The 25,831-nt window shown below is 39.8% G+C and overlaps 2 protein-coding genes across 9 annotated transcripts in view; one reads left to right on the top strand and one right to left on the bottom strand.

Annotated features, from left to right (window-relative positions):
* Positions 1–11,112, top strand: part of VWDE (von Willebrand factor D and EGF domains) — a 42,267-nt gene extending 31,155 nt beyond the window's left edge. For 2 of the 8 annotated variants that reach the window (XM_080582628.1, XM_080582631.1), the window contains 11 exons: positions 1,307–1,981; positions 2,316–2,411; positions 2,494–2,589; positions 3,962–4,057; positions 5,292–5,387; positions 5,759–5,854; positions 6,269–6,364; positions 6,464–6,559; positions 7,838–7,933; positions 8,481–8,584; positions 10,133–11,112. In XM_080582628.1, coding sequence (XP_080438754.1) covers positions 1,307–1,981; positions 2,316–2,411; positions 2,494–2,589; positions 3,962–4,057; positions 5,292–5,387; positions 5,759–5,854; positions 6,269–6,364; positions 6,464–6,559; positions 7,838–7,933; positions 8,481–8,584; positions 10,133–10,153 — 1,568 coding nt within the window. In that variant the 3' untranslated portion in view covers positions 10,154–11,112. Of the gene's footprint in view, positions 1–1,306; positions 1,982–2,315; positions 2,412–2,493; positions 2,590–3,961; positions 4,072–5,291; positions 5,388–5,758; positions 5,855–6,268; positions 6,365–6,443; positions 6,560–7,717; positions 7,934–8,480; positions 8,585–10,132 lie in introns of those variants that run through there. The other 6 variants (XM_080582630.1, XR_013947541.1, XR_013947542.1 and 3 more) reach the window with 6 other exon arrangements.
* Positions 11,113–15,867: 4,755 nt separating this feature from the next.
* Positions 15,868–25,374, bottom strand: LOC308190606 (uncharacterized protein). The gene is made up of 5 exons (XM_080582193.1): positions 25,029–25,374; positions 21,598–21,693; positions 18,805–18,909; positions 17,931–18,026; positions 15,868–16,311 (listed from the first exon to the last, which is right to left on the bottom strand). The coding sequence occupies exons 1-5, from the start codon at positions 25,357–25,359 to the stop codon at positions 16,202–16,204; spliced, it is 738 nt and encodes a 245-aa protein (XP_080438319.1). The 5' UTR covers positions 25,360–25,374; the 3' UTR covers positions 15,868–16,201.
* Between the last annotated feature and the right edge of the window lie 457 nt (positions 25,375–25,831).

The following is a 25,831-nucleotide window of genomic DNA, read 5'->3' as shown; positions in this document are numbered from 1 at the left end:
ATAGGGACATCTGTTATATGAGATAAGCAAAAGTTTATGGCATTATGTTGAATGCCATTTTCATACTTTAACTCAAAAGAAAGGTGAAGGATATGGCAAATGGATGTCCTTAATTCCAAAACTCTGTAAATGCTCTTGCTGGCATTTCCAGCTGCATGCCTGCTGGGGCTTTATTCACAGGGAATTCTCCTTGGGTGTCTTTTCCCTTTATCACTGACTTGTTAGCAGGGCAGGAGGAATGTTCTCTCACGCATTTGCCAGTGCTGGATAATTCTTCATCAACTGCAAAGTATTTTGCTTTTCAGCAAATAAAAATAAATAAATAAATAAATCAGAGAAATAGCACTTATAAGATTTGGGGAAGTTTAACTTTTTGTTGACAGTTTTCTAATACTGTTCAAAATGGGGTTAGGGACAAATCTTAAGTTAGGTTGAACAATCTCCTCCAGCTCAATTCCTGCTCAGACCCATAATGCTAAAAGCCCATATAATTAATTATATTATAATAATTACAATGCCACATTCCTTTCCACAATCCACCAGAACACCCACTTTTCCTGGGCAGAACATGGGGCAATTCTCATTCATTTTACATTGCTGTCAAAGAGAAGGCTGAGTCCAACTCTGTCACTTATAAAACACATGTAACATCGCAGTAATAAAAACCTTTACAAAAGTGAAGAAAAAAGTTTGGAGAATTCTCAGATTTCTCTGAAATAACTAAACTGATAAAGTAATGTATAATACTTTTGCTAAAAGGTGATGGATTATTCATGTAAATACTGTTGATAATGCATCAGTAAGTATAAATGTATGTAAGTATATTTTGTGACTAAATATCTGCTTCTAGACTCTAGGTTTATTACCTGCACTTAGACACACAGGTGAACAACAAGCAGTATCTTTTGTTTAAGCTCTCTGTTGCAGTTATCTAGGTGGTAGCAATATATAGTGCTTGTAATTTGCTCTGACAGTAAAGCTGTTTATTGCCCCAACACGGGAAAATCTCTAGCTGTGTGCCTCATACATGTGGTGCTTTCTCCTTATCTTCCATCCATGAAAAGGCCATGGTGAATGTGGGAAAGGAGGTAGCCAAAGTACCTTCATCTGCTCTGATTCTGCCAGCAAGGAGTTATGTTCTACTGGGTACTTGTATTCTGGTGTAGTACCATAGGAGGATAGGCTTCCTGAAGCACACAATGAATGGGTTGTATGTTTTTCTGCTCAGAAGTTCCCCACCCTTGAAAGAAATTAGCCCTGTTATATTTCTGTATTTTTCTTCTCCGTTATTTCTAATATTTTGTAGGTTTTCAACAGTCATCCTTTGACAAGGTTTTCAGCATCTCAAGCTATATTCCTAGTTCTACAGATATCCCTGAGAGATTTGTTTCTCGAGAAATGGCCAGTAGCAGCACTCCACCTGCCTCCACAGTAAAAACTGTCACCTCTTGGAAGTCATTTAATTCTCAGAGCAGTGCTTCTGTACAACCAGCTGTTACTGGAAACGTTGCTCATGCTCTCAGCATCACCAACAGTCACCTTACTAACACAGAAGGGAGTTCCTCAGTAAACACTGTGGTGACCACTTCAGCAAGGAGCCATGCTATATCACTTGAGAAGAAAACAAGGGCACAAGGTGAGCCCTACAGTTATTCTGAGACTCACAGGAAGGTTTCTTTTAGCAGCACAACAGATAAAAGCAAAGAGCTTTCTTTGCCAAACAAAGTATTCAGAGGCAGAAATGCTCACAGGATTCAGTACCTGTTAGCCAAGCATAAAGCAAGTCCTTCACCTGTTGTTAAAGTGACTGTCCCACCAAAAATGCTTCCCGAAGATTCTGATGAAATCACGGTTCCTAAAGCAGTCACCTGTGCTGATCTACCCTGTTTTCCTGGAGTACCTTGTGAGCCAAGTCGGGATGGAAGTGTCAAGTGTGGTCGTTGTCCTTATGGTTATTACGGAGATGGCTTCACTTGCAGAGGTATTGCAAATAACTGTACCAAATGTTTTTTTTTTCTGAAGAAGGATCTCATGATCTCTTTTAACCTGAAAGTTCATTGTTACTGTGTGATCACTGAAATGCAAATAACATTGAATTTCCTCATTTCTGCTTATTGATATTGGCATAGCTTACAGGCTATTAGTTGTATGGATGCACTTAATATTTTTCTAATGTACCTCAGGCTCCTCACGTACAGGAAGGGACATAATTGATTGTATGTGATACGTTTACCTTGCTAGGCAAGACACAGTTATGCTGAAATGCCACTGTCTGTTTCCTTATTCCTTCCATTGTTCTCTGAATTGCCTTTCAGCAATATGTAGACAAACATGTGGCAAAAATATGGAGTGTGTGGCGCCCAATATTTGCAAATGCAAGCCTGGTTATGCTGGTTATAACTGTCAGACTGGTGAGTACGGTATTTTGATTTAGCCCATGGTAACTCGTATCAATACATTAATGATTTCAAGATTGTTGTTGATTACACACAGCTTTATGCAGACCTGATTGCAAAAACCACGGGAAGTGCATTAAGCCCAATGTCTGTGAATGTCTATCAGGATTCAGTGGCTCCACTTGTGAGGAAGGTAAACAAAATATTTTCTACCCTTGAATCAATAAATACCCAGAGGGTACTGTAAATGACTTTCATAACTGTGCATTCTAACAGGAAAGATGTGTGTTAATTTTACTTTAACAGAGATTTCTATGTTTAATAAGTTATGACAGCAAAATACCATATTTTGATTTAACTTCTGGCACCTTCAGTACAGTGTTAATCTAAAAATCAAGAAAAAAATTGTTTGGTTGTTTTTTATTTATCACTCACTTCTGAGCAAGCAGATTTACTGTGCTTTATCCACTGGATGTTTGTTCAGGGTTACCTTCTCCACTTCACCCTTTCAGCACCTTTTAGGAAAATGAAGGTCATTGAATCTCACCTCATTTTCATGTGCATGCATGTGCATTCTTAGCAGACAATGACCTATGGCAAAAATGCAGTCCCTCTGGGGACTCTCTGGGAATCTGTGCTAGACACCTTCACTTAGGCATTGCCATCCCTAAATTGGCACATACAAATCTCTGTCTCTTTGAGGATGAGAGTAAGAATACAAAAGGATGTCTCAAACAACCCTCTGAATTCTTTATAATTCAGTGAAGAACAATTTTGAAATACCTCCATGTAAATACTATCTTCTCTCTACTGACTGTATAGAGAATACTAGTTGTCTTCAGGTGGTGACCCACTTTGCTTACTTGTGATTTATTTCTCTGTAAGGACAAGTGTTCCAAATCCTCTTAGGAAGAGTTCCTAATGGCACGTAATGGTGACACCCTGTGGTGGTTTCACACTGCTGGGCAGCTGAAATTCCACGACAACCGCTCTCAATCCTCAAAGGAAGAAAGGGAGAAAATATGATGGAAAAGGGCTCGAGGGTTCAGATAAGGGCAGGGAGATCACCCATCAGTTACTGTCACAGACAAAACAGATTCAGCATATGGAGATTTGTGTAATTTATTGCCCATTGCTAATAACAGACTAGAGTAGTGAGAAGCTAAAAACAAGCTAAAAACACCTTCCCCCCCATCCAAACTCTTCTACCTCCTCACCCTGAGCAGCACAGGGGAACAGGGAATGGGGGCTGCGGTCAGTCCCTGTCGCTTCGTCTCCTCAGCTCCCTCACGGTCGCTCTCTGCCCCTGCTCCACGTGGGAATACTAAGGTCCTGTCTGGAAATTGTCTTATGTTTCCTTTCTTTGGGATGACCATCGACGTTGGGACTCTGTGTGCTCTGTTGGAATTAAATTCTTGTTGTTTGTTCTTGTCAAAAACGTTATGTATGTTCCTTTAGTTCTTTCCTCACTGTCAATTATTAACATTTCCCTTTTGCTAAAGCATAACCAATCCATGCGTCTTCTTAGAGGCAGTTTCTTGAACAGCATAATTCTATATCTGCAGCACACTGTAAACCACCCTGTAAAAATGGAGGCACGTGCTTGGCCAGAAACCTCTGTACCTGCCCGTATGGTTTTGTGGGACCAAGATGTGATACACGTAAGTGAAAAAGTGTAAGTGAAAAATACAGAACATTTCTTTTGTTCTTTTGGAGCAACAAAGCAAATTATGGTTAATATTTTTGATGTGCTTAGTCTAATGCTAGCAAATGATGTAAAACTTTGCCTCTTTGAAGGCTCCCGTACTTGGGCTTTACGAACATTAATTAGACAGTATTTGTCTATAACTTTTAAAAACATACTGCACTATAAAAATTGCAAAAGTTTTTTAATTTAGGGAACACGAACATGGAAACATTGAGCTTGTGGAGCATGAGACACCTACCTTCACAACAAACAGATGATTAATGTTAAATTGATTAATTGCTGAGATATGTCCAGAAGCTAGTATTAGTGAATGGCAGATCAGAAAAACTGTGATACCAGAAAACTGAATTAAGAAGCACACTGTGAGATCTTTTCTGAGCTGTCATGAAAATTGGAGAACTTGCTGTGATTGTAGCTGAAAAATTGAAATTAGTCTCAAATCAATCATCTTTTATATACTAAATTCTACATGCTACAATTTGGCAATCTCAGATTTAGAGTAGATTTCATACTGCTAATTCATATCATTCAGAGACTCCGAGTTTAGTCATGCTGTTTGTATATAATTCACCTGAATGAGCTACTGCATTATTGACCTTTATTTGAAAAAGAGTTTTGTTCTTTTCCTCAAATCCCAGGACTCTGCACTCTCACTTTTCCTTATTTTGGTTTCAATTGTGACACACAAAAAAATCTGCTCTTTGTTAGGTAAGACTAAAGAGATGTTGTCCTGAAAAAAATGATTCATGGTTTTCCACAGCCCTGATATTTTAATGTCTTTGCCTGTTAGTCTTGTGTCGCTCTATCCATGCAGCCACACTTGCTGAAGTGATGGACACTTGAGTGACCTTCCTTGGAGCTCATCAAATCCATAGTGTAATCTGAACATATCTTAGTCTTGGATTTCCTTTTCATAGATGTGTTTAGTTCTTTAACACTAAATAAAACGAGATGGATAGTGGATAATTACATGGAGGGATGCGTCATCTACCTCTAGTGCTAGCTTTGAGTCTGGATCAATCTGTTCAGCAATTCATCTGGAATTATGGAATAGTGGAATTGTATGTAATTTCCAGTGATAGTATCTGGGAAAGAACTCAAAAATGAATTAAGCATAAAGCTGTAGCATATTTACTTTTTTATATATATATTTTTAATGTTGTTTTCCTTGTCTGCTTGGATGACAGTGGTTTGCAACAGGCACTGTGAAAATGGTGGTGAATGTCTCGCTCCAGACACCTGCCAGTGTAAACCTGGATGGTACGGACCTACATGCAGTACAGGTAACACGGGATAGTCCCCGTTGTGGACTCCTGCATGGTCCACGGTCCTGGGAGAGTGTATGCAGAACTCTCTCTTAATAGTTTGAAATTTGGACCCGTGTGGCTCAGACAGCAGCACTGGGTGGCTGCTGACTGCTGGGGAGCTCCTGCATGTCTCATCTCTGCACGTTAGTTCTGCTGCTAGTAGCAGTAGTAGTAGCAGCTCTAGGAAATCTAGTACAGATCCCAAAGGTTGCGTAGAGATTTTAAGTTGACGGTGTAACCTGCACTTATCTGAGGTATTTAACCCCCATCCTTGCAACAGAAGCAGATATCTTACAGACTTCATTTTGTTGTCACACTTCTCACTCTTCCTCACCCTGTTTGTGCAGCAATGTGTGACCCTGTGTGTCTTAACGGTGGCTCCTGTACTAAGCCAGATGTTTGCCTCTGCCCACATGGATTCTTTGGTGCCCAGTGTCAGAATGGTAATCTTTTTTTTCTATTAGCTGCCATTAAATCTATGAGAAAACATTGTTAGCTTAAGACACAGAATTCATAATCAAGTCACATACCTGAAAAACGGTGCAAAACAGATTTCTTTTTTTTTTAATTTGCCTTCTTTGTCTTGCACTCAACTCTCGAGCAGCATTCAACCAGTTGACCTGTTGTACTTTATATAGTCTGGTTACTTGTGTATGCACACACAACCCTGACACTTCCTTATTTTATTCTGTATTTGCTTTTGATGGCCATCAGTATGATTTTTACTAGACAGGCCTGATAGTTCTGAAGATCTATGTAAATTATCAAAATTTTAGTGTTGCAGTCTTGTTTCCTACAAGTATATTACAAAGGCAAACAAAATGCAAACCACAGCCTTTCTCTTTTGTATCTTTTAGCTGTTTGCAGCCCGCCTTGTAAGAATGGTGGTCATTGCATGAGAAACAATGTCTGTGCTTGTCCTGATGGCTACACAGGCAGAAGATGTGAAAAAAGTAAGCCAGTGTCGAAATCCTTCCAGGGTCTGAAAATCACTGATCAATTATTCTGTAAACCATTAAATGTATTAAACAGCAAATGTTTTTGACTTTAAGGTATCTGTGAGCCAAGATGCATGAATGGAGGAAGATGTGTAGGGCCAAACGTTTGCTCTTGTCCTTCAGGGTGGGGAGGAAAAAGATGTAACACACGTAAGTATTGTAGTTAAGAGGAGAACCCCACCTTAAATGTAATATATGATTAAAGGACCGCTCTGTCCACATAGATAATATGAAGTTAGTGCCAAAGAACTCTTAAATATACACACATTGGAAAATAATGGTCTATAACTTTGCAACAAAATTTTGGATAGGGAACTAATAATACCATGCAACCCTTAGGCTAAATCATGCGACCAAAATATCTTTTTAATTCTTGCATAGCATATAATATTTGTTTCTTCCTTGATTCTTGTCTAAATAAGAAGCATCTGTATTTTTGAATACATACAACTGCAAAGAGCTAAGTCAATGAAATGAAAGAATTTCAATTTGTGCTGTAGGTCATAGAACCAAATATAGAAAGAGAAGTACAGTGAAACACTGTAAAACTGGGAACATAGTGGGAAATAAGCGGAATAGAAGAGGCAATGGCCACAAACTCTATAGGAAAGGTAGAAATAGGGCTGTAACAGTAGCACAGCTGTGGTTCACATTGTATCTTAATGAAGTTATTGATGGCACATAAATAAAATGTGGCAGCTTGAATAAAAGCAGAGTCTGGATGAAAATCAGCATAAGGATGGATGATAGAAATCCAATAGATAAAACGTTAATGTCTGTCATAGTACCCCACCTGAGGCTCAGATATTGACGTGGCCGGTGAGTTCCCTAATGGCATGGAAGAAAAAACATTTCCCATGTTTTTCCTTCTTTAATTCTTGGAAAGTTCTATTGGAAAAAAAAATCACCCATATTGACAGGGGTTAGATATTCTTAGAAGTTGTAGAAAAGAGATTTCATCATCATATAGTCAGTTAACCAGTGAGAAATAATAGTGCTTTAGATTGTGGCTTAATAAGCAGGAAAGAACGTGCAGAAAACATAGGTCACAGGAAATAATTTTGGATCAAATATTCATGGGTTGATTCACTGTGAATTAAACTGCATGATAGACAAAAGATCTTCCACTAAGGTTTGGATTTTAGAAAGGTATATTTGGAAAAAAACAAGAACATTTAGTGGCGTTGACTTAATTCAGTATTTCTGGCTTCTGTAGCTGTCTATGATGCATCAGAACATCTCAGTGCTTTTGTGGGCCTTTTTTATTCTGGTTCCCTCTTTAATAACGTGTTGATCTTACATTTTCAGTGAAGGGGAGGTGACTTTTGTGCATGAAAAGCATTCAACATCTACTGGGCAACCTGAAATGTATATAAGTAAAAGTAAAAACTTGGGATATAACCAAACTTTGTGATGATGTTTGTGCAGCCATCTGTCTTCAGGAATGTAAGAACGGAGGGGAATGTATTGGACCAAGCACGTGCCATTGTCCTCCGCAGTGGGAAGGAATCCAGTGTCAAACACGTAAGTTTACAGTATGGGCCACATTGTTCTTTCTGCTTCAGCACATTTTAGAATGCTTCAGAAATGCCCAGTGCCTAGAAGTCCTATTCCTTGGTTGTATTTTGACCCAGATCTGTGTCAAAGGCAGGACAGAGAGTAAATATTCCTGTGCCCATTTTGAAGCCCTCAAGAATACAAATGTACCTTGGAACCATGGTTATAGGCGGTGGATTGCTAACACCATAGGCTGCTGAAAAGGCCTAAGAGAGCATTGCAATAGCCTGAAACAGTAGGATGCTTTAAAATACACCTTACTTATGTCCCTCTCTCCACACATTTATGCTTTCAGTAAGTTCCCATATTAAATCTGTATCTTTGTATAAATGGACAGGCATTAAAGCATTGTTGCTTCCATGTGAGTGTGAAGTTTCCTTACACTAAGGGTTTTTCTGCTGTGAAAATACCTACCAAGTTCTCAGCTCCCTTATGCTAGTAAACTATATTGAGATTGTAGCCACTTTCTTCACTAAGTTTTCGTTACTAAAGCTACGTCTCTCTCTCGGTATAGCTGTGTGCAATCAGAAATGTCTGTTTGGAGGCAAGTGTGTGTCACCTAACGTATGCTCCTGTCGCTCTGATTATACTGGAGTCCTCTGTGGGAAGAGAATTCAGGTAAGTAAATGTCAAAATGCCATCACAGATGTGGAAATTAGGAAGTCGTTATTTAGCCCTCATCCAACGAAGCAGCACCAAATATACCAAGCGTGTTTGTCTAATTTTTTTATTTCAATCTCCAGTGAGGGAAACTTCCTAAAATTCTTGAGTTATTCCTGTATTTTATGAACTCTCATACTCGTACTTACAGAATTCTCCCCAACACTTAAAGTAAATTTCCTTTGTTTCTAATTAAGGTGATTATCTCTTTTCCTGCTGCAGGCGATGACTTGATATTTACTCTTTTCATAACGAATTTCATTCTTTTCTGGAGTCTTGCCCCATGTAGGGGAAAAGTATCCCACTGCTGAACTGCTTGGCTTGTATGATGTCAAGCCCTGATTTTTTTTTTTTTAACTAACTAACAAACTAACTACTCTGTCACTCTTCATCAAACTCTTTCATGCAAACATTTATTATTAGCTTTACTTTCTTTCATGATAGTGAACGATGACCATTTCTCTGCTTTGTCTTATCATTTTCTGTTATATTCCTTTTGCTTGGGCACTATCTTTCACTTAATTAAATAACTTTTAATTAAATATTTCATTACAATTTTGTGACATCTGAAGTAGAAAGCATTCTACATTTCTCTGCATCATCTATGACTTTCCTCTTCTTTTAATTTCAGCATATTTAGACATTTTTCTGATGCCGGTAGAATTCACTTGGAGGAGCTGTAACATACCTGGTTTTCATACTGCATGCTGGTGCTATTCCTTTACATCCATCTTTAATTACATGCCACTGTGTTTTTAAAAAAAACATTCAGCTTTTTGGTCTGCTGCAGCCAAGAGTATAGCCTATCCTTCCCCTCTTTCCTTCCTTTGTCACATACTGTCTTTTAAGGTAAAGCCTATGCTGTGACTACTAGATATGCAGATTTTTTTTTTAGTGAGGAGTAAGTTAAAAAAAAAAAAGGGGGGGGGAGGAATAGCAATATAGCAATAGGTTTACTTTCATCTAAGCCTTAATTTCTCCCAGTTGAAACTACTGGGAGTTCAGATCCTCTTTCTGTTTTATCAAGTACCATATATAATGCCATTAACATTTGTGTTCAGGTATCAGATAATTTGCCAGAGATGGGGTAAATATTTTTAAGAAATTGGAACAATAAATAACTGCTCATATACACTTCGAAAATAGAAAACTACACATATTGATCACCATAAAGATGATAGGACTGTAATGTTTGTGGTATGGATTTCCAAAATGTGACTTAAAATGAAATAATTTAGATTAAATGTCTACATAAATACATCCTCCAATGCATATCTTTTATCTAGAAAATACATTGCTGGTCAGTTTGACAGTGCTATACCTTGATGAAAATGGCACATTTTTTCTCAAATTTTTCTTTCTCAAACAAATGAACAATCTATATGCACAAACTGATCTTGACGTTGTTTCTTTCCGTATCAGGAAAGCAGAGATTCATTAAAATTGTTTCTTCAATAAGCAGGTCCAGTTAAAGTCTCTTTACATTTTTTTATTTTTCCCTCCAAGGTACAAAAACATCATGGATGAAGAAAAGAAGTATACCAATTAAATGCTGCATGGATATATGAGACTTGAAAATACCAAGAAGTTTTGAAGGCATTCACAGAGTTTATTTAAATGAAAGGGATATCCAGAACATTATTTTAAAAAATTCATGTTACAGTCATGAATTTTTGAAGAGCCTTAGTACAACAATCTTGTAATTGTAACACGTGTTTCTATATTTTTTTTTTGCTACCTCAGAGCCTCTGATTCTTCACTGGACTCGCAGATTTCATGAACCATGCATACACAAAATTCTTCAGTCTGTTGATGTAGTCAGCTGGACTATGATCTTTCCTTTTTGGGAGTGAGACTGTAATATCTGCTGAGCATCTCCAGGACAGTAGGGTACACATAATCACTTGTGAATGGTACATTCTGGTTTTAAATGTTGTTTACGTAGATATTATTTGGCTGCATACAGAAGACAAAGCAGAGCTATTTTTTTCTTCATCTTGTATTTGCATTGCTCTGACTTGCTGGTAGTGAGCAAGAAGGGGGAACCCAAAACTTCAGTAGTAGCAGTGCAGCCAGGGCCCTGTGTCTCATCAACAGTCAACCGGCAGCTGAATAAATCTGGTTTCAAGGTAACAAGTCTTCTTCATTACTTACACACACATGCGTGAGTACAGGATGAATGCTGTGTCCATAAGACTTTTATGCTCCTTTTTTGAAATAGCATTTGGAAAGGTGAGGAAATAGAGTCTTTTAGAGAAAAATGACAATGTTTTACTCAGAGATGTCCCATGTGGAACCTTAAAATAGGAACTGACAAGAGTAGGCATTTGCTGCACGTCATGCCATCTGTATGTATCAAATCAGAAACTGTTTGTAAGCACTCCATATGGATATTTTTTTTCACATTACCTATTGTTCCAACCAATTGTTATCACCAACCATAAGCCAGATAACTTTTGAACAAATAAAATTCTAGTTTTCCTCAAGTTTCCTTCTTTCTTCTACCTTCCCCTAGAGGTGCGAAAGCCATTTCAATTCCTGCAGCAACTGAGTTCTGGTAATGGACACAAAATTCTCTTTAGCTAAGCCATCTAAATTTACCACTTTGACTTGTTTTGGGCTGTGGGTTGTTTTTCTTACCAAAAAATAAGCTTCATTATTTTCTGATCTCATGAGCAATATCCCATTTACGTGCACTAATGCTGAATGGGAAGAAAATCAAGCTCATTTTGCCATTTAGTGCCACTGTGGGAAGCCAACTGCCAACTCATAGCTGTTAGAGCAGTTCCGAGCCTAGATTTTTCCTCACCTTTTGATAGTCTTCTTAATCCATTTTGCAAAGTAAGTTGGCATTTGTGAATCTCAGCATCATTCCAGAATGATGGATTTCTAAGTGCTTGATGTTTATTTCAAAAATATTTTTGATCTCCCACTTGCATTCTAAGTTTCAGTGGTTCGATAGTTTTTTTGTTTGCCTTTTTTTTTTTTTAATCCAGCATCCAAGTGGCTGGTAGCCAGATATGCTGGGAACTGTTCTATTATTTAAAACCTACTTCACTTGAACTGTTTCCTTTTTCACAGCTCACAGTGATCTCTGTGAACAAAACCTGACTAGCTTTTGGAACCGATGCCTCAGGATGAAGCCCTGAATACACAATATTTGTAAAATGTAGGCACAAAGATATTGTATAGGCTCATCTTGTAACAATCCCTACTCCATGTGTCATTTACCTACAGTGTTGAGGTAACACCTCTTAGGAACAGTATTTGCTTAATGACTTTGTACAACGCTCCATTTACGAAATTGACCTAATACATATGCCTTTCTAGGATTTCAGGCTGAATAAAGTTCTTTTAAAATCACAATGTTTAATATTTCCCATTAATTTTCAATGTTTCTAAGGACAGATAGTATTTTCTTCTACATCTTCCAAATGCACGCTGAGCAAACAAAAGCACATTTAGACTTTTGCTACACTGGTTAAAAATTACATGCTCCATGCAAAGTTAAGCTGTGTTCCAATAAGCACATGAAGCAGAAAAATTACTAGTACATGCATAGAGACAGATAATTACTAGACGGGTTTGAAGTATGTGAAACTTTTGTTACTAGATTGTTCATACACATGGAATAGAATTTGTTTGTTGTAATTTGAAAAGCAGAATGCAGTAACATTGATCAGCATAACACAAGCTTAGTCGTTAATGAAACTGTTCTAGAAGTGCATAGCCTGATCAGAAATTAGGCCAAAGAGAATTTAAGGACTTGGAACGGGCATTGGAGCAGTTTACTGCAGGAGTCGCCACAGTACCAGTCAGATGGAATAATGGGTAACTTGTGCCAAACAGAAGCTTTTATGCTGATTCTTAGCCCATTAGCCAGGTTGCAGTAACAGGAAAGGGTTTCTGAAGAAGTAAGTCATTGCTATAGTAAGCATATGTCAGAGTTTTTCCATCAGATTTGGAGTCAGAAGTCGGTAGAGAAAAAGTGGAGCAAGCAAGAGGTAAAATAAATCGATAACGGCATACAAGAATACTGGTCTCTTCACCGAACTCTGTTGCACTATTTCCTTAAATACTGAAGATACCTATGCACATCATCCGTCATCCGATGTACAGCATCTGGCTGGACTAAAATTGCTGTGCAAGCCAGTAGAAATTCTCCTAAGCACAGATTGAATTTTACCCAAGATCTTTAAAATGCTGTATGATGAGCATTTTCTGCAGGAAGGAGCCACTCATATCACAGAATATACCACAAATCTTAGCAAGGACTCACCTTCGTACGTTTATATCCATATTGGCTAAGATTAAAAAAAAAGAAAAAAAATGAAATGGTCCACATGATTACTCTTTTTACAGAAGTTAATTATATATTGTCATTGCTGAGAATAGAAAGTGATTTAACATTTCCACCTAGCAAAAGCAAACCCTCAAAGAAGAATCAGTGCAAACATGTAAATAAGAATAAAAGCTTTAGCTACTTGCCAAATTGGATATATCCAACTCCCTTACTTGCCCAAGTGGGAAAATTCAAAGTTTAAATTCTCACTAAAACAATAACACTGGGGTATATAAACAGAATCACACAGAAACGTTTATGTTAGAAAGTGTTTTCAAGACTAAAGACGTTTCTGCTGTTTCTCTTGTAATATCACATGGCAATGCTGGGTTATTCTATTCAACTTTCACCCATAGCTCAGTTTAGAAAAATTGTTTGCTGAAAGTCTTTGTCAATAAAGGGTATTTCACAGATAAACCAAGAAATTCCACTCTTCATACAAACACTGACAGTAGAAAATATAAACAGTAAACTGCAAATGTAAGTACATTAAAAAGAAACACTTCTCATCCTTCCATGCACATTCTAAAATGACAGAATATCAAAAATGCAACCAGCAGACCCCCCCTACAATTTTCCCGGTCATTTTAATGAAAATCAGAGCATCTGTATAAGGTGTAGTTAGCTCCAATAGATAACCTGTTCTGTCTCGTTTTTTTTTGACCTTTGAGCTGTATGCATAACTCTCTTTTCACAGGAAGATATGCCTAGCTCCAAAAACTGCATGCTGTAACTGGTAAGCATGTTCAGCCTTCCAGTGAGTGGGAGGGGATGGAGAAACAAACAAAAGAAAATGAACACTGACAGCTCTTCAAGCAGATATATGTGGGATTGTGGAAACAATCATTTGGGGACACGGATGTCATTTATAATACATTATGATTCTGTTCTATTTGGAGATAACTACTAGGAAATTCGCTTTTAAAGTGATTTAAAATATTGTGGAGATCTAAATAATGATTTTTCTTATAAACAGAAGGAAAAGCGAATCCTTCAGCCAGCAGATGGTGCTACATTCAAACTATTTCTAAAATATGCCATTGCATTTGGGGTGTTCCATCAAATTACTGCTTACTTCACTTTAGTCATTTCTAAACAGGGAATTATTTAAATAGCAGTTGTTCTGGCAAGCTCAGAACATGAATTAAAGGTCTGCTTCACTGACTGTTCCTCACCTTATATTCCTAATGATATTAGTATCTCTTTTTGGTTTTAACAGCCATTACTGTCACTTTGGACTTTACTATTAGAAGCCAGGCTTTTCAGGAACAATGCTGAGATACGCCTCCTTGCATTTACATACTGCTCATTTACTGCGAAACCTTGGGGCTGATGCAAATTTTTTTTTTCATTCACTTCCCTGCAACCAGTATTTCATCTGAGGTATTCAACTTCATTCCCGAATTTCTCAATTAGGGCCTGATTACTGTAGTGAGCTGCGATAAACACAGCATTTCATCGTCCTATATCCTACTCCTGAACTGTTGATGAAATCATTGTTCCATGCATGAAAACCACATTTTTTCACCAACATGTCTGAAATATCCAGTGTACCATAGCAAAAGCAGCACAAAACCAAACACTCCTCTTACTCTGTCCCACATCCCCAGCAACAAAACCTCCACAAGAGCAGTAGCAGGTTTCATCTGAACCAAAACACAACAGCCTCCAGAGCACAGGCAGAGAAAGGCTTCTCACCTACACAACACGATGACTGCTTTGTAACAGAAAAAAGCAGCCTCATGAGCTATAACACAGTCTTTGCTCTGCCCGCAGTATGCTTTGTTTCTCTTTCCTAGCTACGTTTGGTAAAGGAGGATGACCCATTTCTTTTGCTTCTGCTCAACATTTGGTAGCTTGCAATCCCTGGAGAAACAAGTCCATGTAACTCACTCTGCCTATGAAGGGTACATGTTTTGATAAGAGAATGAATATACAGATACAATCTTATTTTATCACATGGATTAAAATAATGCATGGCCAAATAGATCAAAATAATGCAAAGCTGAAACTTTCACACTGAAAATTACGTTTCACCTAGAACACAATGAAAATCAATCTAAAAAAGATTTATTTGGACATTATTTAGAAAATTGCCTGGTTCAACTTGCACGTTTTGGCACAACCTTCCTCAACTGTAGCCTTTGAGAAACAGCACAGACGAACCATGGAACAACGCCTGTTGAAGTCTGTCAGATCTGCAGCCCACCCAGAATGCTGCAAAACCTAAATGAAGCCAGACTGGAGCATGGCCAGAAGGCAAACCTTGGCATCCTCCACACAGGTGATTCATGGCAAACAAGGCTTTTCCTTGCTGCCAGTCTGTAGCCCCCCATTTTGTTGCTCCTGCAAAGACACAACCTTGAGCAGAAACAAATCATCAACATCTACATCTCCAAATGGAGATAAACTCATTTCCCTATATTGCTGGAATACAGAAAAGAAATAAATTGGAAGTACAGAGATAATCAGATACCATGATAGTAAAAGTAGTCAAGATAAGGATTCTGTCAGAGTATCAGTAAGGATTAAGCTTTTAGAAGGTAACAGTGGAACTGTCTGAACAAGTATTTTTTATCTTTTTGTTTTAAATAAGGCTTTAACTGATCAAAATCCAAATCTGATTGGGGGTGAGGGGCAGGAAGTACACAAAAAGCAAGAATCATGGTTTTAATAAAATGTTTTGCTCTTTGCTGTTATTCCACAGAGATGCAAACTCTGCAAGTTTCCTCTTGCAATTGTGTCGTCTTATCAAAGGTAAATCAGACTTGAACTAACATCCACTTCTGACGATCTGAATTACGATGCTTTGTTTCATGTGCTTTTTAAAAAACACATCACTAATATAAAACATCAATTCTAGTCAGAAGGAAAAAAAAAAAACAGAAGAGAATAGATCCATTTTGAAGCACTTTATTTGAAGAGTAAATTTTATTTCAAGGTCAGCTCTATCAACCAAGACATAATACTTGTGCTTATGAAGAAAAATGAGAACAGCAGAAAATCATACACTACACACAGGAGTGTGCACCACACACTAAACACACTTGGATACTTATAACGGCTTTGTTACAATCAGCAATACTTCTCTTTCATACAGAAAAGCATTCACTTAATATACTGAAGACAAAAAGCTACCTGAAATCAACTAGCTACCATGTTTAATTTCTCCCTCCCCCAGACTTCATCTCCGTATGGTGAAGAAAATGCAGCTTATCTTTGCTGAAGTTGTTTCATTCCTTCCTTTTCTTTGTACACTGTAGACCAGAGTAGGGCAGTCGACATCTGCACACGTTTGGAGCTATGCATTTTCCTCCATGCTGACAAGGTAGTTTACATACAGCTGAAATGAGACACCAGACACACAGTATGTCTTCTGCACAGCACAGGATCGTTTTTCTTCTTTGTCTCACTGTACTAGCAGAATTGCTCCCTGGAGACTACACAGGGACAGTATAAATAAAAGCATAATGGAAGAACCGAAAAGCAATGCCTCTCAATTTATGGCCTCGTGGCCTTCACTGGAATACAGCCACAGTACGGCTAGCCTTACTCATGCTCCATTCTCCTTTTAAAATACTATCATTTCCATTGCTCTTTAAGGCACAGACTATTTTTAGATGGATGCCTCCATGAGAGTGAGGGACCGATAAAAATTTCTGCTGAAACTTTTTTCAAGGCAGTTCTTGGATCTACGCATCCACGAGGAAACAGTTACCACATACTTGCTGCTGCTTACACATTGCCCTTGTGTTTCCCCACTCCTCTGAAAGAGGAACGGCAATGGGGAACCGAGCAGGCACAGCTTCGGTTGTCCCCCAGCTACACACCAGTTAAGGAAACAAATGAGAGGGTTTCAATCTGCTTATGAGTGCCTTTGCCAAGAGAGGTCAAACCGGATAGAGATCTATGTAGTTCAGGCACAGTGATTATTCTGACATTAAGAACCTGAACATTTCCACCATTTTTCCTGGTGCAGGGAGTGGAACCAAGTATTTCATAGTTTCTCTGCATGTCACGTACTTACCTTTTACTATCATGCTCTACCACAATTCACCATTGAATACAAAGAACAAGCATTTTCCTGATCAAATGGGAACGCTGAAGTATTTATTTGTTAATGTTTGTTTGACAATACACATATTGCAGAACTAATGCTAGCCAATTTGGACTCCCAGAGCCACACAAATATTTCATACGCAGGAGGACTTAATCCACAGACTTTGCACCCATCCTATCCAGATCAAAAGCAACGTTTAAGTGAGCTGTCTCTCAGTCTCCTAGAGAGCAAACAAAAAGCTTTCCTTTCTTCATCTTGGGATTATTGCCTTTAGCATCAGGGCAGAGCTGTTACTGGCATACAGGCCTACGCAGCTCTAGGTAGATTAAAGGTTTTATGATATTCATCTGCTTCTGTGAATCAAAATTTGGTAAAATGCAAGTGGTTGTTCAGCAGGAATGTCGGTCAGAACTAATCCTCATAGAAGGGTGAGCGAAAGCTGGCTGTAAAGAGCACCTGGAATTGATTCTCCCCAATTTATCCTTGAAGCTCACTTCAAGCAAGTTACACTTCTCAACATCCATAAAATTTAATGAAGCTTCTAGCCCATGTCAGTAGTGTTAGCATTTCTGTAATGGCCATTTTTAGTTCTTTAAACCGTGGTCTCAGTTTACAGAAGATATTTCCGAAATACAACATACACTAAGTAATAAATTTGGTGACAACCAAAACTGAATCTGAAGTTACTTGAAGTGGAAAAGCTCTGTCTTTCTGACCAATGTGAAAAGCCATCTATTCCTTATGCATACACATAAGATCTCTAGTATGCAGAAGAACCTCTCATTTACTCTTCTAAAATACTTTTCTAGCAGCTTTGTTAGGCACTGAAGATTTAAACACTATATTGTATAAATCACACAAGTAGAGAAATGGATGCAAGAAAAATGTCAGAAGTTATTTACCTAAGTGACATGCTCCACCAACCCATCCAGCTGGACAGCTACAAATCCCAGGAGCCACACAAGCTCCATTATTCCGACAACCTTGAGGACAAATTGCTAGAAGGAAAGAATGGGTAAGCCAGCAGGATTTATAAAACTGATATAAAAGAATCCTGACAGAATGAAATATTCAGGATGATACGAATCAAAATGGCAAAACACATTTTCTTCCAGGTCAGATGCTCAACTGGTATTACTCTAAAGGCATTTCCAGGACCACGGGAATGAAAAATAAATAAATAAATAAATAAAAATACACACACACTGTGTAAGGTTTTTTGTTTAAATGTTGACAAATGTACGCCTTAATGCAGAATAATTTGTGCTATTTTTTGGAAGACATGCCAATAATGCAGGTCCCTCATTTCTGTTTCAGTGCAATGACATTTCCATAGTTATTAGCTTCTTAATTTTTTTAAAAATGTTTTTGTCACTGCACTTACATTTTCATCAATATTTTCTATATGTAAACACACAACGTACTACATATGTCCCATGCCATGATAACGTCATCTCATCATCCTACTTCACAGCAAAGCAATGCAAGCATCTTAACTGAGATCTGAGTTTCTTCAACTTTTCTCCCAGGTGAAACACAGGGTTTAGGTTTTTTTTTTTTTTTTTTTTTTTTTTTTTAAATATAAATCAAATTAGTAAGGCTTCTGCTCTTGAGAATGCATGATAAAAAGAACTGGGACTACTTCAACGATGTATCTAGCAAATTATTTTTGTTTTTACTGCTCTCTCATCAGAGTCCATCAGGGCTTGTTTACAGGGCTTTGGGACTGTCGGCATTTAAGCGGTACAGATGAAGTGTGTGAGTGTAAATACTCACCCTCTTGGCATCTTGATCCTGTCCAGCCAGAAGCACAAAGGCACTTCACAACCCCGTTGACAGAGATGCATTCCCCACCGTTTTGGCAGCCTCCTTCACAGCTTACTGCAGAAGGACAGCATACACACTACGTTTCAGGAGCAGCATAGGAAATTGAACAGATACCTTTAAACAGCTGGCCTACCATTGACTACTCGTTTTATCACTTCTGCAAAGACTAAGATTTTGACTGTTCATAGTAAGGCACAGCTCCATCAGAAGTTAGCAACGATGACAGAACCATGCCAATCCACCACCATGCAGTTAAAATTAAGCACGTGCATAAATGCTTGTTGAGCATTTAACCTGAGAGTACCAACTAACAAGTATGATTATGGTTACGGCACAAAACTGCTGTGCCTCCCCACCCCGAAAATAACTGAACCAAACGTTCAGCTGCTACACCACCGTAACTACCACCATGCACATTGTTATCGATCTAGCCAAATCACAGCTGGTAAGTCAGCAACACGTGGCCAAGAATTCACGTTATTTCCTTCCCTGAGCGTTCCTACACATAACAAGAGCAAGAAGAGAAGGGGATATTACTTTGACAAATAAACCTGTGACTATAATGCAGCTGAGTGGTGCTTTACCAAAGGTCAGCTAAGCAAGTCTCCTCATTTCAGAACTGTTCTACATGTCAAAGCCCTGAAGGGCTAATTAATGAAGCATTATTTATGCCAGACATGACTGGTATCAACTGCGTAGTGCACTATCATCTCTGAAATGTGGCATAATCGCTGTTCTGTACAATCAAATGCATCCTTCCACAAGAATGAATGTAAATGTATACAGCACCTTCACTTTACAGGAGAAAAGCTTCTATCCTTCATTATAATGATGGACAGCCAGGATGCCTGCTTGATGCTTCCTAGGAAAAGCTTTAAATCCCTCTTCTACCACAAGTTTTGAGCATGAATTCAGCTAAAACAGATTTTTGGCACAAAGGCTGAATATGCAAGGGCACACAAGTTTACTCTAGCACAGCTAGAAAAGCACTTCAGAGCTTGTTTTCATATTTCTTTACCACACAGTGTAAGCTGACGTATTTAATAGCACGTGGCTCTTCACAGCAGGTTTGCACATCCAGGCTCCGTAAGCCACAATACTGCACCTTACAGGTGACCACAAGCACATCCTTTGCCCCACAGGGAGAACACACAAAACGCAAGCAGCACATTTGCTTGGATAGAGATCCAAGTCTAGCCTATGGTAATAACATAAACCAATTCCCTATTCTGCTTTTTCTGTTCATGTAGTATCTATCACGTTGCTTCCAATTCAGACTCTTCTGAGAAGGTCACGTTTTCCCTTCCACACTGACCCTACTAACATATGCTTTCAGTTGTTTTTTAAGAAATTTTATATATATATATATATACACACACACACACACACATTCACATCCTATTGCTGGAAAACAAAACTGACCATGCTCCAGTTCACCTCATTGCCGTCAATACTGTAAAATCTACTCAAAATGAATAGTTATTTCTCAGTGCATTACACATAACCATTATACAGATCTTCATTAGAAGACAGTTCCTTATCTTTCTCATTTGTCTGTAACGTTAACAATTTTGACATTATCACTAGCATTTGAATTCACATTCAACCTAGTTAACATCCCAGAGCTATGATTTAAGGTTCAGTAAACTTAGATGTCACCACGCTAGGTAAGCTCAGGTCACACTTTCTCCATGAAATACCAAAACCTCACAGACAACCCAACAGCAACAAGGCTTCAGAGAGCTGCAGAAGCCAGTCAAGTTCGTCCCCAAGTCCACATTAGGTTACGTTTCAAGTAAGCTCTGGTAGCTATTTAACATTAGGAAAGAAATACAGCAAATGTCCATGGAATAAACACCAAGAGTAAGCAGAGAACCCAGTGAGGTGCTTCTGGCTGCTCTGACTGCAGTTAGAAAGAATGCTTAGCAAGTTCTTAGCACGGTGACAACAGCCAAACTAACTTAACAGTGCCTCTTCATAGAGAACTCCTGGCAAGTTTTCAAGTGATACGCAGAGCCTTTTCTGCCGAAAGAAAAACAAAGATTTCTTTTCCTTCACTCTCTTGGGATATCCTGCCTACTACGTTGTTTTCCCTTTAAACTATTTTGAAGTTTGCTTCACCTTTTATCGCAGAGCTCAGGAGTTACACCAGTAGTCTGATGAGTTCATAACAAAACGTTTTCTTGGATCACCTTTTCCAACCTGTGCATATATTCAGTAGGCTTCACAAAACCATAAAAATTGGTCTTTGTTACTCCTCATCTCTGCCATCTCCCCTTACCTATCAGCAGCACATCGCTACTCGTAACTTTAGCAGCTTGCCCTCAGTATTACTATCTTGCAGGTACATAAAAGTTTCAAACATCTAACAAAGAAATACATATCTATACAAATCATCTGATGAAATTAATTAGAAAAAAAAGTCTGCTCTACAGCTAAACAGCATTTAAAACACAAAATATTTACAAACACATAAACAATGCATTTACAAGGGAGAAAATTCTCTCAATTTCTCACAAGAAATTCTCAAACAAGAACAAATACATATACTCCACACTATTATCCTGCAAGCACACAGATCCTCTAGGATGTACATTTTTTGACAGTAAAGTCAGAGGTCTAAGAAATTAAGGTCATTATTTCAAAGAGCATTAAGCCTGCACTTGAGAAGTCCCAAATCCATTTTGTCTGTTTTCAAACTCGGAGTGTTTCCAAGCTATCACTTGTTCGGGTTTTACTCACCCTTATGACAGTATCTACCCCCATAGCCAGGTGGACATCTGCATTTTCCAGGCCTCAGACATTCCCCACCATTTTTGCATTTTGGATAACACGTGGCTGTAAGAAAGACAAACAAACCTTGGTGAAGCTTACCAAAGCTAATACTTAAGTACATGAGAAACGTGCATTACTTTAGCCTGTGAGTACTCAGTTTGTCTTCACATTTCCTAAGATACGTTTGCTCTGCCATCCCACACTGCTGATGAAAAAGTTTCCATGCACAGAGAGATAAGTCATCACTTCCTTCTTTGTCACCCTTTTTAATTTTTATTTTTATTTTTATTTTTTTTTCCTCAGTTGGCCTCTCAAAAGACCTGTCTGAAATGTCCATTTAGAAATCATCCAAGATGGATGTAACTTCTGTCATAACTAAATCATTTGTAGGAAGAAAAGCATCTGTGGCCATCCTAGATTCCACAACTCTTTCATTGCCAGCAGCTTGGATGTGTTGTTTAAGGCATGAATAAGAAGCTCAATTTTGCAAATCCTTGCTAGGATTTTCATAAATCATTCCCCAGTCACCTCTGGTTTCTGAGAAATCACACATTTATTCACACCCAAATTTTAGGAAGCTATGTGTTTCAGAGAGTCTGATCTGAATTACCTACAGGTGCGAGATGAGCTCTCTGCATGACATTGCTTTGTCTTTTGACTGGATGAGTGAGAAGTCTTGACAGAAGAGGAAAAAAGTAAGCACTGAGTAACACCACACTGCTTGGTGGCAACATCAGGGCAAAATCCAACTGAAGAATACATTAATATCTGCACAATGAATATTGCATGCAAATAAAGGATGCAGACACATATGAAAGAAACATTCAGCACTCAGCACCGCTTAACTGTTTTACTAGATGCTTTCAGTTCATTGGAAATGCCATAAATTAAAATATCTCCACCTCGGGAAAATTCTATTTCTCTGATTTTTTTCCCAGTTTTATGAGGCTTATTTTATTTATGCTAAAAAAACATACTAACATCAGTATCAGAATACCACTGTGGAGTCATGTACAGAGCAAGAGAGCATCTTTGCCCCGACGACCTAACAGTTAAATCTGACACCACTCACATGAAGAAAACAGCAAGAGGGAAGAGCTGGTGTGCAACAGAAAGGAACCAAGAGAATATCAATGAGATCCCAAAAGCACAGCTCTGTGTATTATGCAGTGCTGGAACCCTACACCACTATTCTCATCTGCTAACTATTACCATTTGGACAGGCAGATACTTTCCCATACGGTTGGCCTAAAGGTTGGACTAGATGAACTTAGAGGTCTTTTCCAGCCTGAATGATTCTATGATTCTGTGTATTTATAGAATTTATAGAGCTGAAAGCTCTCCATAAGCCAAACACCTTTTAGAAAGCATTTCAATACTAAGCTGGGGTAGCGTGAAAGAACTTTGTCCTGAAATCTGCAGCCTACAAACTGCACATCTTCTCCTTATGCTCATTTTATACTTTGCCAAAATATAAGCAACTGCTCTTCGACTTCACAGAATAAGCAAGGCTGTATCTCCAATACACGGGAGGAATCTGATCTGCAGCTTCTCACTAGAATAAAAGCTATGCTAAAAACACCCCGAAGTATTTTGCAATATCCCAGTGACCAGTGAGCTCTCAGGACAGATAGAACCTGCCACCACAACATGCTTGCCTGGCATGTCACTGCAATCCCACATGGAGCAAGAAGGCTAAGCAGTAAAACTCTTCTTCTGAGAAATCCACTCAACCAGAGAGAATTGCACTAGGAAAAGTCTTGCTCAAGTTTTTCCCTCTGGTATATCCATGTTTTGCAATTCCACAGGTTAGGTTATTTCACAGCCTATACTGAACAAGGATCTGTGCATGTTATTAGATCCATTTAGCCTGCAACCACAAATTCCAGTTAGAGTTTGAAGACCATCTATTTAAAAACAACGAAAAAAAAACTTTTTTTTTTTCCTAACACTGGATTTTTTTTTAAGTGACAGAACAGATTTTTCTCCTTTCCATCTGTATTTTCTCAACAGCCAGGGAAGACTAGAGACATCACAAACACTTTTTTTTTACCCCACTATTTCAAGACCATGATATTAACATAAAAAACACAGCACAACCCCACCACACGCACAGAGTCAGATGGACATGTCCCATCTTTCATTTCTATGATTTCTGTGAGCAAGAAGAGGAAAATAAGAAGTTAACTCAGTGGGTTTTCTTGACAGAGCAAGGGATAAGGTCTCATTTCTTCACAGTTGTTTTCTCCATTGATGGCCTTATCGGAGCAAGCAGTGGTTCCCTTAACAATAGCAGATCGTTCACCACTCTAGCTCATAAATAAACCTGTGTCTCTGATGAACTTTCACACCTCCACTAAAGCCAAGCAGGGCTAGGGTCCAACATTTGTCTGGAAAAAGCTCTCACAGCACTGCTACTCATCCCCACAACGCAGTGTGTTACCGGGCACCACAACCCACCGCCCGCTAACCCCGGTTCTCCATAAACCAGCGCTCCCCGAGTGACTGCAGTACGAGGTGAAATTTTCAGCACCTGTCACAGAAGTGGCTCAGGACGCTCCCTGACGCATCCCATTTCAAAGTTTAGAAGAATGACATTTTAGATGAAGTGCACTGAGAACTAAGAGAAATACAGTACAAATTGCATTACCTCTTCCTACAGGACAAGACATAAGGCAACAGAGCTTCTCCTGACACTGAGTTGTAGCAATTATTAGCCACAGTACTCTACAGTTCAACTTCTGAAGAAAACAATTTAAAATTGGGAACATTACACTAAACAGGGTTTAAATTGAAACTCTTCTCGCTAGCATTTTGTGCATTGAGCAACACTTTCAGAAATACTTCATCTCCCCTTGGAGACCAGCAGGAACAGACCTTTCCGTTCATCCCAGCTTACCCACCACAGAAACGCGGTGTGCAAGCAACTCCGTGGGTAAGGTTATATCTAGGAAATAAGCTGCTGTATTTTTATGAGCATGGCGTGCTCTGAAAAAACGAGGGACCCAGCAGACAACCTGCTTTCTACACACATTTTTACCTTTTCCTCAGCACTCATCTCACCAACCCCACCCGGCAGCACCGCCTAACGTTGCTCAGGTCCAGACGGCCGTCAGCCCTCCAAAGGCATCACTCCTCGCCCAGGGGGGTTTACACGCAGAGAAAACGGCAAAGGGAAGGCGATGCCGAAGCTTATTCAACGAACAGGTATTTAAAGGCTCTTCAGACGATAAAACGCGACGCGCTGACGGCGCCACCATTTCACACCCAAGCGAGCATCTTCACCCACCTGCTGACTGCCGGCTGCGCCCTCGGCACCGTTCCTCCCACCCTGCCTCCATCCACCCCCCACCACCCCCCTCCTGCCCCAACCCCGCACCCCGGCCCCACGCCGTTACCGTGCTGGCAGAGCTCGCCCTCGTAGCCCTTGGAGCAGAGGCAGGTGCCGTTGCCGAGGCACAGCCCGCCGTGCAGGCAGCGGGGGCTGCAGGCCGCCGCCGGGCCCCAGCCCCAGGGCATGGCAGCCCCCCGGCCGGGCTGGGCGCCGCCGCCGCCGCACAGCCCCCACAGGGCCAGCCACAGCACCAGCCGCCGGGGGACCCCCCCGCCGCCATCACCGCAGCCACCGCCGCCCCCGGCCCGCCGCGCCATGGCCCGGCAGCTCGCCGCCGGCCCGCTCCGCTCCGCTGCCCGCCGCTCCCGCTCACTCCCCTTTCTCCCCCCGCTCATGCACGCCCCCCTCGCTTTTCCCCCCGTCAGTTTTCTCCTCCTCCTCCTCCTCACCCTTTCACCCCATGGTCTCACACACCCCCGGCTGCCTGTGAGGGGCGCGGGGCGGAGGCCGGGCCCCGCAGCTGGGGAGCTAAGCGACCCCCCAAATAGTGCCGGGCCGGCTGGCACAGGGCTCCTTGGGCACCTCCGGGGCTTCCTAAATGAGCAGGGGTGAGGTCTTGCACCCCTACTCTTTGGGACAGTACAAGCGTAAAAACCCACGGCTTGATGGAATTCTTTCAAACCAGGGAGTGTTGTTAAAGCGGAGACCTGCCTGCAGAATGGCACCCAGTGCTCGTGAAGCCGGATGGCCAATGCTAAATCATAGAATCATTAAGGTTGGAAAAGACCTCCAAGATCATCTGGTCCAACCATCACCCTATAACCAATGTCACCCACTAAACCATGTCCCTAAGCACCAGGTCCAACC

Source organism: Anser brachyrhynchus, assembly GCF_964034855.1.
Source record: "Anser brachyrhynchus genome assembly, chromosome: 2".
Lineage (NCBI taxonomy): Eukaryota > Metazoa > Chordata > Aves > Anseriformes > Anatidae > Anser > Anser brachyrhynchus.
Note: the sequence above shows the minus strand (reverse complement) of the source record. Positions and strands in the feature narration are given on the sequence as shown.